General features: G+C 42.5%; 1 protein-coding gene and 1 pseudogene across 1 annotated transcript; one reads left to right on the forward strand and one right to left on the reverse strand.

The window, feature by feature from the left end:
* The first annotated feature begins 5211 nt into the window (after positions 1-5211).
* Positions 5212-6751, forward strand: LOC121578937 (annotated as a pseudogene).
* Positions 6752-7352: 601 nt separating this feature from the next.
* LOC121579637 (cysteine protease ATG4A-like) lies at positions 7353-15835 on the reverse strand. The gene is made up of 13 exons (XM_041894401.2): positions 15759-15835; positions 14115-14225; positions 13949-14020; positions 13762-13860; positions 11661-11762; positions 11350-11422; positions 11123-11202; positions 10770-11011; positions 10573-10651; positions 10319-10464; positions 10061-10117; positions 9865-9976; positions 7353-7987 (listed from the first exon to the last, which is right to left on the reverse strand). Exons 1-13 carry the CDS (start codon positions 15766-15768, stop codon positions 7923-7925), a joined length of 1248 nt encoding a protein of 415 aa, XP_041750335.1. The 5' UTR covers positions 15769-15835; the 3' UTR covers positions 7353-7922.
* Between the last annotated feature and the right edge of the window lie 110 nt (positions 15836-15945).

Raw genomic sequence — 15945 nt, forward strand, 5'->3', positions numbered from 1 at the left:
TAGAGTGCATTTGGATGATCCAGAAGAGGATTGGGAGAATGTCATATGGTCAGATGAAACCAAAATAGAACTTTTGGTAAAAACTCAACTCGTCGTGTTTGGAGGACAAAGAATGCTGAGTTGCATCCAAAGAACACCATACCTATTGTGAAGCATTGGGGTGGAAACATCATGCTTTGGGGCTGTTTTTCTGCAAAGGGACCAGGACGACTGATCCGTGTAAAGCAGGGGTGTCAAACGTCCGGCCCGCGGGCCGGATAAGGCCCGCAAACGGGTTTAATCCGGCCCGCGAGATGATTTTGAAAAATATATATAATAATAATAATTTTGTAAAGTATAAAAATGCGCTGCAATTTTTCAATAAAAAAACTGCTGTTCCAATTGCGTCCACTGGATGGCGCAATAGCAATTGTGTTAAGCAAGCAAACTGTTTATACCGGGGCAGAGCAAGTAGGTCAAGCACGTGCAGCCAATGAGCTACTTTGTTTTGCCCGCGATATTTATTACGGCTTCTACTTTTAACATTATGTGCTTTGGCACCCTCATTGCCCCAATATGTCTCTGTCAAAAAAGAGAAAAGTGGACGCAGAGTGCAGAGTGTTCCAAGAAAAATGGTAATCCTATTTATTCACTGAATTGAATGGGAAAGCTGTATGTTTGGTGTGTTCAGAGCATGTTGCAGTGCTGAAAGAATATAACCTTCGTCGCCACTATGTGAGTCTTCATGCCGACAAATATGACAACTGTCAAGGACAGCGGAGATGAGAGAAGGTGAATGAACTGTTGGCGGGTCTGAAGAAACAGCAGTCTGTGTTTACTCACAGCCGAGACATCAGTGACGCAGCAGTGAAAGCTAGCTACCTCATTGCTAATGAAATCGCAGTGGCTTCAAAACCATTTAGTGAGGGTGAATTTGTAAAAACATGCATGATGAAGGCAGCGGAGATTGTGTGCCCTGAAAAGCGGCAGGCTTTTGCAAATATCAGCCTGACAAGAAACACAGTTGCAGACAGGATTTCCGATCTTTCAGTGGATTTGGACAGCCAGTTGAAGCAAAAAGTAAAGTCATTTATTGCGTTTTCGGTTGCAATTGATGAAAGCACGGACATTACAGATGTTGCACAACTGGCCATTTTCATCCGCGGGAGTTGATGACACATTGACCGTCACCGAGGAGTTCGTGGAGTTGGTGCCGATGACAGATACAACGACAGCAGCTGATATTTTTTACCGCACTCGCCGGCGCGCTGGACAGGGTCGGAGTGGACTGGTCCCGCGCTGTCAGCCTGGCTACAGATGGTGCGCCCTCAATGATCGGGAAAAAAGCAGGCGTTGTGACAAAGTTCAGAGAGAAAGTGCAATCTGCAAATGGAGGACGTGATTTTTTGACTTTTCACTGTATTTTGCACCAGGAGGCTTTGTGTTGCAAGTCATTAAAGATGGATAACGTCATGAAGGTGGTCATCCAAACTGTTAATTTCATCCGATCCAGAAGCCTGAATCACCGTCAGTTTGACAGCCTTCTCAGAGAGAAAGACCACATCTATGGCCTGCCATACCACACTGAGGTAAGATGGTTAAGCCGAGGTGCTGTGCTGAGGCGTTTCTTTGATTTACGAGAAGAAATTGAACAGTTCATGGAAGAAAAGGGCAAACCAGTGTTAGAATTTCATTCCGCAGAATGGATGCAGGACCTTGCATTTATGGTGGATGTTACAGAGCACCTGAATAACTTGAACAAACAGCTGCAAGGGCGCAACAAAGTTGTCACGCAGTATTATGACAGCATACGTTCTTTCAAGTTGAAGCTGTCATTGTGGGAGACGCAACTTGCCGGGTGGTGATGCAGCTCACTTCCCCTGTCTGAAAAATGTGTGCGCGACCCAACATGTGGCAGACATGAAGCGGTTCAAAGATAAAATAACGGGACTGTTACGGGAGTTTGAGCAACGCTTTCAGATTTATGTTTATATGTTTTTATGTTTATGTGCTATTGTTTTTAATTGATTTTATTTTATTTGTATATTTAACCTATTCTTGACTCTGTGGTTATTGCACTTGTTTGGGGAACAGGATTTCATTATTTTTATCTACATTTCTGCCTGAGAAATGACACCCTGATATAGTTCTGTGATCTGTGAAACAGTTCTGTTAATCACTGAGGCATTGTGTGTTTGTGTGTTCTTTGTCCTCAGAACTTTCAAATAACTTGAGGTGTTTTATGATTAATAGTGATGTTGTGCTTTTGGACACTGTCCTCAGGCTCCAGCTTTATGTTTATATGTTTTTATGTTGATGTGCTATTGTTTTTAATTTATTTTATTTTATTTGTATATTTAACCTATTCTTGACTCTGTGGTTCTTGCACTTGTTTGGGGAACAGGATTTCATTATTTTTATCTACATTTCTGCCTGAGAAATGACACCCTGATATAGTTCTGTGATCTGTGAAACAGTTCTGTTAATCACTGAGGCATTGTGTGTTTGTGTGTTCTTTTTCTTTAGAATTTTCAAATAAACTTGACGTGTTTTATGATTAATAGTGATGTTGTGCTTGTACTATTTTGGACACACTGTCCTCAGGCTCCAGCTTTATGTTGTATGTTGATCGTATTAAAACAAAGAAAACAATCTGAAGTTGTTGTTTTTAAGTTATATATACCATGATTTTTCCGGTCCGGCCCACTTGGGAATAGATTTTCCTCCATGTGGCCCCTGAGCTAAAATGAGTTTGACACCCCTGGTGTAAAGGAAAGAATGAATGGCGCCATGTATCCTGAGATTTTGAGTAAAAACCTCCTTCCATCAGCAAGGGCATTGAAGATGAAACGTGGCTGGGTCTTTCAGCATGACAATGATCCCAAACACACCGCCCGGGCAACGAAGGAGTGGCTTCGTAAGAAGCATTTCAAGGTCCTGGAGTGGCCTAGCCAGTCTCCAGATCTCAACCCCATAGAAAATCTTTGGAGGGAGTTGAAAGTCCGTGTTGCCCAGCGACAGCCCCAAAACATCACTGCTCTAGAGGAGATCTGCATGGAGGAATGGGCCAAAATACCAGCAACAGTGTGTGAAAACCTTGTGAAGACTTACAGAAAACGTTTGACCTGTGTCATTGCCAACAAAGGGTATATAACAAAGTATTGAGAAACTTTTGTTATTGACCAAATACTTATTTTCCACCATAATTTGCTAATAAATTCATTAAAAATCCTACAATGTGATTTTCAGGATTTTTTTCTTCTCATTTTGTCTGTCATAGTTGACGTGTACCTATGATGAAAATTACAGGTCTCTCTCATCTTTTTAAGTGGGAGAACTTGCACAATTGGTGGCTGACTAAATACTTTTTTTCCCCACTGTATAAATATGGGATTTCATCACTGAGCCATAGAGGGATCACATTTCTGACCTGCCCCTCACCCCCGTTTTCCCTTTCTTGAAGCAGACAGCATGTAGTAGATGAGTCACTGGTACTTAAGGAAGAAAACACTCTTTACAGGAGGTTGTCAGTAAAAATAAACTAAAACATTGTTTTGATCCAGTTGGGTGGGTGCACAATGTACAATCGTTGCTTATTCATCTCGGGAGCATGTGTACTTTTCCTGTGCTCAAATAAACAATCATGCAATAGTTCATATAAGGGTTGTACATTTATATAGTTTAAATATGATAGTGTATTGCAATGTAAAACTGGATCTATGTTTCATTAACCTACTATGCAGTTGTATCCAATCCTTCTGAGCTGTCTGAAATGTTTCCATATCCATATAGTCGTTCGCATGAGATGATAAAATCGTGTTTTACCTAACATTAAATAAATGACATTTTGTCACACAATGCTTGAGCGTGGGCCCTGCAAGTACAGTATTTTGTGATGCAACTATGCAATAAAAGCCAGTGTAGATTAATAAAGAAAACTTGTATCAAACATCTTTCTTTGGAAACAATTGTCCAGTGGACAAAGTGACATTCTATTGCAGTGTCAGAATCTGGGCAGTTAAAGATTCCATTGTTTTCATCTCAACTCCAGTATGCCCTACATTGCCCCCCTAAGGCTGAAGGTGAAGGTACACCATATGGACACCAGGGGCGCGTTCAGCACCACACAAAGTTTTGGAACGTTCAGATAAAAACATGTTATGTAGAACAAACATGCCTCTCCGTCTCCGACATGTAATCACGTCGGCTCTATTCATGGCATTTCTATCTGCAACATTCAACAACGTTTAGAAACTGAACGTGGCCCATAATAGGCCCATGAGGCATAGATAATCCTACACATAGGCTATCCTCATTACAATTTGCATGAAATCCTTTCAACATCAGAAGAGTGAGTAGCTAAAACATTGTGAGCCAAAACAAGTGCTCAGATATCTTGCACTGTCCTTGAGTTTGTAAAGCTGATTTGTTACAAAAATATGACTGGCTCCAAAACACTTTGAAATAGAGAGATAATGTATTAAATGTTGCAAAAAAAAAGAATTCAATAGGTCTATAGCCAACCACCTTCACAAGTCAATTATATGGAATGCAAAATACGCAACCTATAGCATAGAGTTGTCACACTGGCAACTTTGTTTCATAATTGGCCAACTTGTATGTTACATACCTTTTTATAGTGTTCCAAGATAGACGAAGTGTCGAGCCAAAATAATATATCAATTTACTTATTTATTGTCAAAACCTCTCTATCTTATTGGCTGGTAGTGATGTCTGTTCTAGTAAAGCGTAGGCCCTAAAGCCTGACCAATCGAAATGCAGACCTGTTCAATTCAAGTGTTGTATTAATTTTACCAAAGTGCGTCATGCTTCAAGAGAAATTAGGGATTATTAGTTGAAGATGTGTAGCGAAACTGCAATTGCACAGCAAATATTGTGTATTTTAGTTGAAAGGTACCTGGTGATTACCTGATCAGGTAAGTAAATGTATTCAAACATTTAAACATGCACAAGCTACTGAGCACTAAACGTTTTTGGTTTCCCAGGAACGTTCAGCGCTTTGAAAATGCCGAAAACACCTGAGCAGTGGTATAAACAAAGGAGAAGATATTTTGCCTAGCTGCGATTCACTTACCCTGAAATCACCATCACCTTAAGCTAGAGGCAACACCACTGCCCTTCAACTGAAGAGGAATCATAAGCAGTACTATAGTCATAATATGTTACCTGAGAAGAATCCTCTGGTGAGAGAGTTTTCATCATCCTGTGTCTATGAGGTACCTGACTCTGGTGGTGTTTCCCATGACCTGACTGCCTCCACATCTTATTTTTTATTTAACTAGGCAAATCAGTTAAGAACAAATTCTTATTTACAGTGACAGCCTACCCCGGACGACGCTGCCGGATTACGATACAGCCTGGAATCGAACCTGGGTCTATAGTGACGCCTCTAGTAGATGCAGTGCCTTAGACCTCTGCGCCACTCGGGAGCCCATGGCCTTAGCTGTCACTACCTCTGTTTGCTCTGGCGTTGAGGCTAGAGACATGAACATCTGGATTCCTGAGAAAGCTGAAACACAGCCACAATTTTTTTTTTTCTTGAGCGGCCCAAGCAATACAGGCCCCAGCCGCTTGGAGTACAATTCTAGTTTCTAAATCTCCCAGTGCTGTGAGTTCTCCTAAGAAGGTGATTTATCTGTATCAATGTTTTACTGTTAGTAAGAGGGCAGATTCTAAACACAAGCACCTGATAACCCTGTACATTAAGGATGAGTACTTTGTCATGAGAGCGAAGAATAAGGAGGAGCAAGAGGATCGGTACCTGGCTCTGAATGATCTGATGATCTAGGAGAAAAAGAGCACCAGGACACTGAAGAGTTGGATTATGGATACAATTATGGATACAGACAATCTCTCCTGGCACCATCTTCAAGGAGGTGTGGCAGTTGATCGTGAAGCCCAAAGGTTTAGGGCAAACCAAGAACCTAACAGGGGGGTGCCTGCTGTGTCTCTCTGCCAAGACCATTCACCTGGTGAAGGTGAGCTCGGAGATGCTTCTGTGAACCTGCCTATGATGAATGTCCGTCGCTGTGGTCACTCCGAATGCTTCTTCTTTATACAGGTGGGTCACTGGTCCTCTACTGGGTCCGGGGAGATCCGGATGCAGATAGACCCTGTAGTGATGCAGATGATATCCCTTCAGAAGTCAACGTGCCCCCCCACTCCTCCTCAAACACCTTGCGCTACCATATTCCCCTCAGACCAGGTGGGGCTACATGATGATGCTTCCACATAGCTGTTCACCAGCAAAGGACAGCCTTAGTGACGTTGATCATTCACTGTGATGAATACATGAACATGTCTCTTTGGAGCCCCATGGAATGCCATACACATGGCTCACCCGAGGCTAAGTCCTGCAACTCTGATTCCTCTCTACCTATCTCCAACCAGCCCCCCTCACAGAGGAACTGTGAGCACGATGACTATCTCCCCATGTGCCATCCTGCAGGTCATCACTGCTCTGCAGTTGAATGGTAGAAGCCCTCTCATTAGCTCACCTCGTCAGACTTCTCATCCAAACGGTGATGTGCATGTGTTGAATGTCACTGGTTTATCCTGCTTTTGAAATGATGAATTCAGAATAAACCAGATTGTGAATACTCAGCCTCGTGGCCTATAGGATTTTCTTCTCAGTTTAATTATTCATAATGAAAATATCTGTCATGTTTATTTTATTTTGGTGGTTGTTGCTACACTTGGAGAATGTGTTCCTATAGACCCATGCAAAGAAGTTGGTTTTGTATTGGTTGTCAATTTGAAGAATATACTTTTTGTGAAGGCCTTACTGATTTGTCTTTTTCATGAATGAAGAGAGGGATGTGTTGTCTTTTCTTATTTTTCACAGGGCATTTACTGGATAGTTGCTCTGTACCTGTATGGAAGTCAGCACTTTTGGGTTATGAAAAAAAAAGTATTTTGTATTGGATTACCACGCCCTGGTGATATCACCCTTTTATGCCCGAGATAGGATTATACCATTAAAATAAAGCAAATGCAGTTATCCACAGCTTGTCTCCATTTACTGGGTTAGATGTACAACAGGTAATACTATAACCATTATAATTAAGTTGTCACCACAGGCTATCATCCTCAGTACTAATACAGTGGGCTGCAGGGACAATCAATAACCATCATAGAACAACAATTAATCAGTGGAAAAAGGTTAGCAGGAAAAGATGCAGGGTTAGGTTCATCACAATATAAGGAGCCAGTTAACTAATGGTCGCTCAAGGCTCTAGTCTACACATTCCCTTTCCACATGACACCGTGCACAAGGCCATTTTAGCTCCTTCTCACAAATACACATGAGGAAGATGGTGCTAAAACAGAATCTCAACCCTGAGGCTGAAAAATAAAGTGTTTAAATATATTTATTGTCAGGCATATTTACATGAGTGTGCAGGGGCGATGTTCCATACCAATACCTTGGGAAAACCCTTACTCTAACCATTGAATAACATACATATATTTAAGAGAGGCACTTTTCTTAATAAAACAAGTTATTTGTTGTATGTTTGTATTTTAACACTGAAAATAAATATGTCTGCATATTTGCTGTCTCCAGGCATCAGGAGGTAGTGTGTACTGAGGAGATGGCTTCTTCAGCTATATCATCCTCATGCCTGTCTTCACCTAGGTCCCTGGCGTTGTTTCCACAACATCAAAGTGAGACAGTGCAAGCTTGAATTTACTGTGTACACCATGTTCCTGCCTTAATTTGGTCTCTTTGTTTTGAGTTGTTGTCCAGAATCTTTCCTTATCTAGTATTGTCTCTTGTTGGTGATTTTTTTGCAAAGTGGTAAGCAGTTTATGCTTGATGTTGTTCTGAGGCACTTCTACAGCACAGTATGGAAGATGGTAGCCAAGGGAATCAACCCAATCACCATCATCCACTGGACTGGGCGGAGGGGAGGGGAAGCTGGTCACACGTTAAGGATCTCAAACTCCTCTTCAGACTCAAACAGCTTGTCGGATGATTCGATGAACTCTGTTCAAAAAGAGAACACAACAGTAATCCGTTTGACACGGCACACTTGAGTTTGTACAGTGCATTCGGAAAGTATTCAGACCCCTTCACTTTTTCCACATTTTGTTACGTTACAGCCTTATTCTAAAATGGATTAAATAAAATAAAATCCTCATCAATCTACACACAACACCCCCCTAATGAGAAAGCGAACAGGTTTTTAGAGATTTTTGCAAATGTTTTAAAAATAGAAAACAGAAATACCTTATTTACATAAGTATTCAGACCCTTTACTATGAGACTCAAAATTGAGCTCAGGTGAATCCTGTTTCCATTGATCATCCTTCAGATGTTTCTACAACTTGATTGGAGTCCACCTGTGGTAAATTCAATTGATTGGACATGCTTTGGAAAGGCACACACCTGTCTAAATAATGTCCCACAGTTGACAGTGCATGTCAGATCAAAACCAAGCCATGAGGTTGAAGGAATTGTCCGTAGAGCTCAGAAACAGGATTGTGTCGAGGCACAGATCTGGGGAAGGGTACCAAAAAATGTCTGCAGCATTGAAGGTCCCTAAGAACACAGTGGCCTCCATCCTTCTTAAAATGGAAGAAGTTTGGAACCACCAAGACTCTTCCTAGCGCTGGCCGCCCGGCCAAACTGAGCAATCGGGGGAGAAGGGCCTTGGTCAGGGAGGTGACCAAGAACCCGATGGTCACTCTGACAGAGCTACAGAGTTCCTCTGTGGAGATGGGAGAATCTTCCAGAAGGACAACCATCTCTGCAGCACTCCACCAATCAGGCCTTTATGGTAGAGTGGCCAGATGGAAGCCACTCCTCAGTAAAAGGCACATGACAGCCCGCTTGGAGTTTGCCAAAAGGCACCTAGATTCTATGGTCTGATGAAACCAAGATTGAACTGTTTGGCCTGAATGCCAAATGTCACATCTGGAGGAAACCTGGCACCATCCCTACGGTGAAGCACGGTGGTGGCAGCATCATGCTGTGGGGATGTTTTTCAGTGGCAGGGACTGGGAGACTAGTCAAGATCGAGGGAATGATGAACGGAGCAAAGTACAGAGAGATCCTTGATGAAAACCTGCTCCAGAGCGCTCAGGACCTCAGGCTGGGGCAAAGGTTCACCTTCCAACAGGACAATGACCCTAAGCACACAGCCAAGACAGCGCAGGAGTGGCTTCGGGACAAGTCTCTAAATGTCCTTGAGTGGCCCAGCCAGAGCCCGGACTTGAACCCACTCGAACATCTCTGGAGACCTGAAAATAGCTGTGCAGCGACGCGCCCCATCCAACCTGACAGAGCTTGAGAGGATCTGCAGAGAAGAATGGGAGAAACTCCCCAAATACAGGTGTGCCAAGCGTGTAGCGTCATCCCCAAGAAGACTCGAGGCTGTAATCGCTGCAAAAGGTGCTTTAACAAAGTACTTAGTAAAGGGTCTGAATACTTATGTAAATGTGATATTTCAGTTTTGTATTTTTTATACATTTGCTAAAATTTCTAAAAACCTGTTTTGCTTTGTCATTTTGTGGTATTGTGTGTAGATTAATGAGGGGAAAAAACAATTTAATCAATTTTAGAATAAGGCTGTAACGTAACAAATTGTGGAAAAAGTCAAGGGGTTTGAAAACTTTCCAAATACACTGTATGTTTCAGTTGAGATTAAGCACTACATAGAAGTTTCAATAAGGTTCAAATAATAAGAGCAGTCATGCACCTATAAATAAATGCACTTCATGTATAGACCTATATTGTAATTTCAAAACAATATAGAGAAATAAGAGTGGAAGCTGGATACCGGTATCCCTATAATTATTTGCTGCCAGAATGTATTGTTATTGGTGTAATATTCTGGGTCTGTCTGGTGGCTTGGCTCATACCTGCCCCTGTGGTCTGAACCTCTGGTTTGGTGGGAGGAACGAAAGGGGGCCAGTGGGGCGGGTGATTCTCCACCAGCTCAAACATCCGCAGGTTCCTCTTCATCTGGATCTCCTTAAAAGACGACGACATGGGTCTCAATCACAAGAGAATAACCTCCATCTGAATTGACTTGTGACTTGAGTGGATGACTCTTACCTGCTGGACCAGGTTACACCAACTGTCAAAGTCATCTTCACTCTTACAAAAAAATCCCTTGAAAAAACAGACAATTTTGATAGGCAATTACGTGGCAAGATCATCACCACGGTACACAAAATTCACATTGGAGCAAGTCTTTAGAACATGACACTAGGCACTTAAATTATCATATTAACTATGCAAACAAGGCCCATGAGACAGGAGGCTCAGTGGCATAGCAGGCTGTGGTAGTTGGTGTGTGGGCTCAGCTCTCACCAGGGCCACAGAGGGGTCCAGGTTGGTGATCTTCATGCGGCGTGGACTCCTCAGACAGTGGTAGCTCTGGTCGTCCACTCCGCTGCCAGCCTCTGACTCCACGGCTGACTGGGTGGTGTGGGGATCCAGGTAGATCAGCTCCTCTCCTGGAGGACACATACAGGCCTGGCTCAACACAGTTGCTAGACAACTCACAGGCTTATTTTTTTGCTTCCTTTTTGGGAACCTTCAGTTACAGCTTCCTTTAGACTCACCTACAAATCCAATGAAGTAATAGGCCAGATTGGGCTTTCCTCCCAGCACACCACAGGATTGTGGCATTTTAAAACACTCCTGAGTAGGAGAACACATAGAGTCAGACCAGTATAACTATTTAAAGGCAACAATAAATACAGGAATATTGCATTGTAGATTAGTATCAATTGAATAAGAACAGAGAAATGAATTGTACCTTAAGGGCCTGGATGTAGACAGGGTTGATGTGGTTGATTCCCATACGGAGAGGTATGACCAGCAGCAGGGGCCTCCAGTCAGAATGAGACTGGGATTGAGAATGTGGACACGTCGTGGCTCTGTTCCCGTGTGTGTGCGAACAGGCTTGCTCTGGTGTTTCTCCAGAGGTGAAGGGTTCCCCCCAGCTACAGGGTCTGGGCCGCAATCTGTTCCCTCTGCTTGCCTGGCGACACTGCTTCTCTGGAGAGGACATGGAAAGAAAACATTTGTGTCTTTGGCATCACCTTTGTGATCCTATACAGAACTCTCAGATGGTAAGAGTTCAAAAAGTGAAGGAAAAAAAAAACGTACTGATGTCCTCGATCACCACCGTGTTGTCCATTGACACATACACAGCAAGAGAATTCCAGTCATCAAATAGTGCAAGTTTCCTGAGGAGAGATAATAGGTTTCTTATTTATGCCCCAAATGTATTTTAGCTAGAAGTCACTGAGTCCACTACTGATCTTTTCAATGTGGCATAATCAATATTCTGAAATGAATAGATCAGTCGTAAAACATGCATATAAAATACTTACTTGAGCACTTGCGCAACTGTGTTTGGGCCATACCACTCTCCCACAGATTTCCCTTCACCGACCCCCATCTGAGCTGCAAGGAGATAAAGGAAAAGAAAGTTCACTGCAAAAGTCAGAGCTCCTGTCTAACCTGCCATCTATTTATCAGGCTATTTGATATTCCTTCTTCAAGTTACACATTTTTACTTTGAGGACCTGTCCTCTAGAAAAATTATAGGAATGTGAGAGAAGAAAAACATTTGATCTGCTGATTCATGGTAGGTGTGGTCAGACCAAGGTTAAGGCAGGGTTAGGTTATGACTCTCTCTTACCCATTTGGTGTACGGAGTAACAGCTGTCTTTCCTATCCAGGAAACAGTGGAGGATACGCTGGTACTCCTCTGGCTGTCCTCCCTCTGAACTCCAACGCCAGGCTACAATAGGAAAACAGTCCACAATCACTGTGCCATTCTGACATAGCCGCGCTACAGACGCTATATTGGTCCACTAATACAGGACTAGTAAAGGCCCAGTGCACTACTTTTGTGAAAAAACAAAAAAATGTCAACAACAAAAATATTGCCTTTTCCCCTGATTTTTCAGGGGGTGCTGCAGCACCCTCATCACCCCTAATTCCAGCAGCAATGCATTCTGATAACCTGTCTGATAAAACCCCTTTCTCACTGTTGAATTGATTACATAGTAGTATACATATCACTACCTACTATTTGGAATTGTCAAAATCTCTCCCCTAGATGAATAATTCACATACAAACACCCCTTTGCTGATGCAGTTCCATATATCCCCACCCCATACAGCTACAGTGGGGGAAAAAAGTATTTATTCAGCCACCAATTGTGCAAGTTCTCCCACTTAAAACGATGAGAGGCCTGTAATGTTCATCATAGGTACACGTCAACTATGACAGACAAATTGAGAAAAAAAATCCAGAAAATTTTTATTGTAGGATTTTTAATGAATTTATTTGCAAATTATGGTGGAAAATAAGTATTTGGTCACCTACAAACAAGCAAGATTTCTGGCTCTCACAGACCTGTAACTTCTTCTTTAAGAGGCTCCTCTGTCCTCCACTCGTTACCTGTATTAATGGCACCTGTTTGAACTTGTTATCAGTATAAAAGACACCTGTCCACAACCTCAAACAGTCACACTCCAAACTCCACTATGGCCAAGACCAAAGAGCTGTCAAAGGACACCAGAAACACAATTGTAGACCTGCACCAGGCTGGGAAGACTGAATCTGCAATAGGTAAGCAGCTTGGTTTGAAGAAATCAACTGTGGGAGCAATTATTAGGAAATGGAAGACATTCAAGACCACTGATAAACTCCCTCGATCTGGGGCTCCACGCAAGATCTCACCCCGTGGGGTCAAAATGATCACAAGAACGGTGAGCAAAAATCCCAGAACCACACGGGGGGATCTAGTGAATGACCTGCAGAGAGCTGGGACCAAAGTCTACCATCAGTAACACACTACGCCGCCAGGGACTCAATTCCTGCAGTGCCAGACGTGTCCCCCTGCTTAAGCCAGTACATGTCCAGGCCCGTCTGAAGTTTGCTAGAGTGCATTTGGATGATCCAGAAGAGGATTGGGAGAATGTCATATGGTCAGATGAAACCAAAATAGAACTTTTTGGTAAAAACTCAACTCGTCGTGTTTGGAGGACAAAGAATGCTGAGTTGCATCCAAAGAACACCATACCTACTGTGAAGCATGGGGGTGGAAACATCATGCTTTGGGGCTGTTTTTCTGCAAAGGGACCAGGACGACTGATCCGTGTAAAGGAAAGAATGAATGGGGCCATGTATCCTGAGATTTTGAGTGAAAACTCCTTCCATCAGCAAGGGCATTGAAGATGAAACGTGGCTGGGTCTTTCAGCATGACAATGATCCCAAACACACCGCCCGGGCAACGAAGGAGTGGCTTCGTAAGAAGCATTTCAAGGTCCTGGAGTGGCCTAGCCAGTCTCCAGATCTCAACCCCATAGAAAATCTTTGGAGGGAGTTGAAAGTCTGTGTTGCCCAGCGACAGCCCCAAAACATCACTGCTCTAGAGGAGATCTGCATGGAGGAATGGGCCAAAATACCAGCAACAGTGTGTGAAGACTTACAGAAAACGTTTGACCTGTGTCATTGCCAACAAAGGGTATATAACAAAGTATTGAGAAACGTTTGTTATTGACCAAATACTTATTTTCCAACATAATTTGCAAATAAATTCATTAAAAATCCTACAATGTGATTTTCTGGATTTTTTTTTCTCATTTTGTCTGTCATAGTTGACATGTACCTATGATGAAAATTACAGGCTTCTCTCATCGTTTTAAGTGGGAGAACTTGCACAATTGGTGGCTGACTAAATACTTTTTTTCCCCACTGTATGTACATGACTCGAGACATCCTCCTCACCTCGTCCCAGCTGTGAGCATACCAGGGCCTGTGCAAGAATCATCTGCCCACACCGTAGCATGCATCCCCAGCCTGCATCTGAAGAGGGGCCTGTTCCGCCTACAGACCAAACAAAGATAGACATTTAACCATCAAAGCAACTAGCCATCAATTGGATATCACAATAACATCTGCCTGTTTCACTCACCTATGGGAGAGAATTTTTTTCTGTAGGTGAACCATAACCGTGAGTGGACGTCTGATAGGAGCTCTGTCTTTTCTGTGACCACACAACAAGAAGCACTGTCAAGCCCTTATTCTGTTTCTTTTTCACATATAAATCACAATATGACTGCTAGAAGATGCCAGCCTACCTGTTTTAGCATTGTAACACTCTCCTAAAATCCATACAGGTTCATCAGTGTCAGGCAAGTCTTCAAGGAATTCAGAAAACACATTTATCTGGTTTTCATACTTGGCTAATACTGAAAGGAGACGTGGAAAAAGGGAGACTTGTCAATAAACATACATGATGTGATACACCAGTTCATACAGTTTATACACAATACGTTTTGGAATATGGGTTGATATTTAGCAGCAATTTGACATTATAATTTAGGTTTGCTGGAATTATTAGACATGTGGGTCGGTTTGTTGTTTCCAACACTATTTGTATATGCCTGATAACACACAGTGTAGGCTGTACACTAGCTCTCAAAAACCCTTCTTCTCTGTATTCAGGGTTCAGCCATTACAATCGTCCAGATTTGTCTCTGTCTAAACTAAAATTCCATGCTGTGTTTTAACGTTTAGAAACGTCAATAATAATCGCTTTTGAAACAGTTTTCGAAACATATGCTGATACGCCCCTTATCTTTCATGTCAGCGAGAAATAATCTTTCAAATAAAAAAAGATACACTTATGTAGCAGATTTGTACAGACTCATACACTGTGTGTGCCTCCAGTTGACAAACTACACTGCCTCCCCGGTTAGAGCCAATAATGCTTTATCCGAAAATGTGGTCGGAGGCGCCGTATTGATAGTGTGACGCAATTGCGAAGCCTCTGGATGCACACAGAGGCCAAATTGAGCTCCATACCGCATCACTGTACGCCTTTCAAATTTTGTAACAATGCGGACGCTCCGCATGGACATGATTGGACGACGGTAGGTGAAGGCGGAAGGTCCTGTATAAACACAAACTCACTTCCTTGACAACAGCTCTGCACTGCTCGGTGACACGCAAGAAGTATGAATGCCCTGACTTCTGCAGAGGCCATATCACCGTAAATGTTGCACGGCCAATGCAGACGTCAGATTGACCATGCAGCGACTTTTAGTTTACACACAAGTGTTCAGAGCATGCTAGATAGCTAATTAGCACAGGTGGCGGCCTATGTCTTCCATCCGTCTTCCGTAAACAAGCACTGTAACATGAAGATAATGGCCTTGTGGGAACACTAACCCTATAAAATACATGGAGTAATTTACTTTTTTTTATTTTTATGATTTATCTCTGATATGAAAGATAAGTTCTTTATGTTTCCAAAACAGTACCGCAAGCGATGCGTGTTAATGTTTAGAGCAAGTGTCCGGGCTCTTAACAACAACAAAAAAAACTGCCAGAAGACACTATCGTCAATAGGGCTAAAGTAGCGTCTATGAATGGGGTAGCTGTACACTACAGACTACAGTACAATACTGTATGTGACCAAATTACCATAACATCCTTACTCTGAATAAATACATCTCATCGTACTTCAGAGAAGAAGTACATTCCACTGACAATGCCCCCCTCTTCAAATGTTATGAAAGCCGAGCGAAACAGGCCACCAAGGAAACAACAATGGCTAAACTTGCACATCAGCCATGGCTTTTTACAGGGGCAAGTTTATAACGACCAACATCTTTAGAAAACCTATTTTTGCCTCAATGGCAGGACGATCTGACAACACATGTAAGGGACTAATTGGAAGGCGCATAATAAGTGAATAAGGTATGTTTAGTGGCTATTACCTGCCTCCATCCTCCGGCTGTCATCGGCGTTAAAAGGCAGGATACACACGTAGTATAACTTATTGGGTAATGTAGTTTAAATGCGTTTGTGATTCATGACAACTAATAACATTTGAAACCATTATAAACTACATCTACCAAAATTACTCATAATGAAACCACGTGAGCGTTTCCAGACTGCAAAACA

Source organism: Coregonus clupeaformis, chromosome 13 (genome assembly GCF_020615455.1).
Source record: "Coregonus clupeaformis isolate EN_2021a chromosome 13, ASM2061545v1, whole genome shotgun sequence".
Classification (NCBI taxonomy): domain Eukaryota; kingdom Metazoa; phylum Chordata; class Actinopteri; order Salmoniformes; family Salmonidae; genus Coregonus; species Coregonus clupeaformis.

Excerpts from the sequence above, each read along its gene's own strand:
- LOC121579637 (XM_041894401.2), bottom strand. Across the intron at positions 9,977-10,060 it reads GGTGTAACCTGGTCCAGCAG|GAGATCCAGATGAAGAGGAA; the intron begins GTAAGAGTCATC and ends TCGTCTTTTAAG. Across the intron at positions 7,988-9,864 it reads GGTTCAGACCACAGGGGCAG|AGTTCATCGAATCATCCGAC; the intron begins GTATGAGCCAAG and ends CTTTTTGAACAG.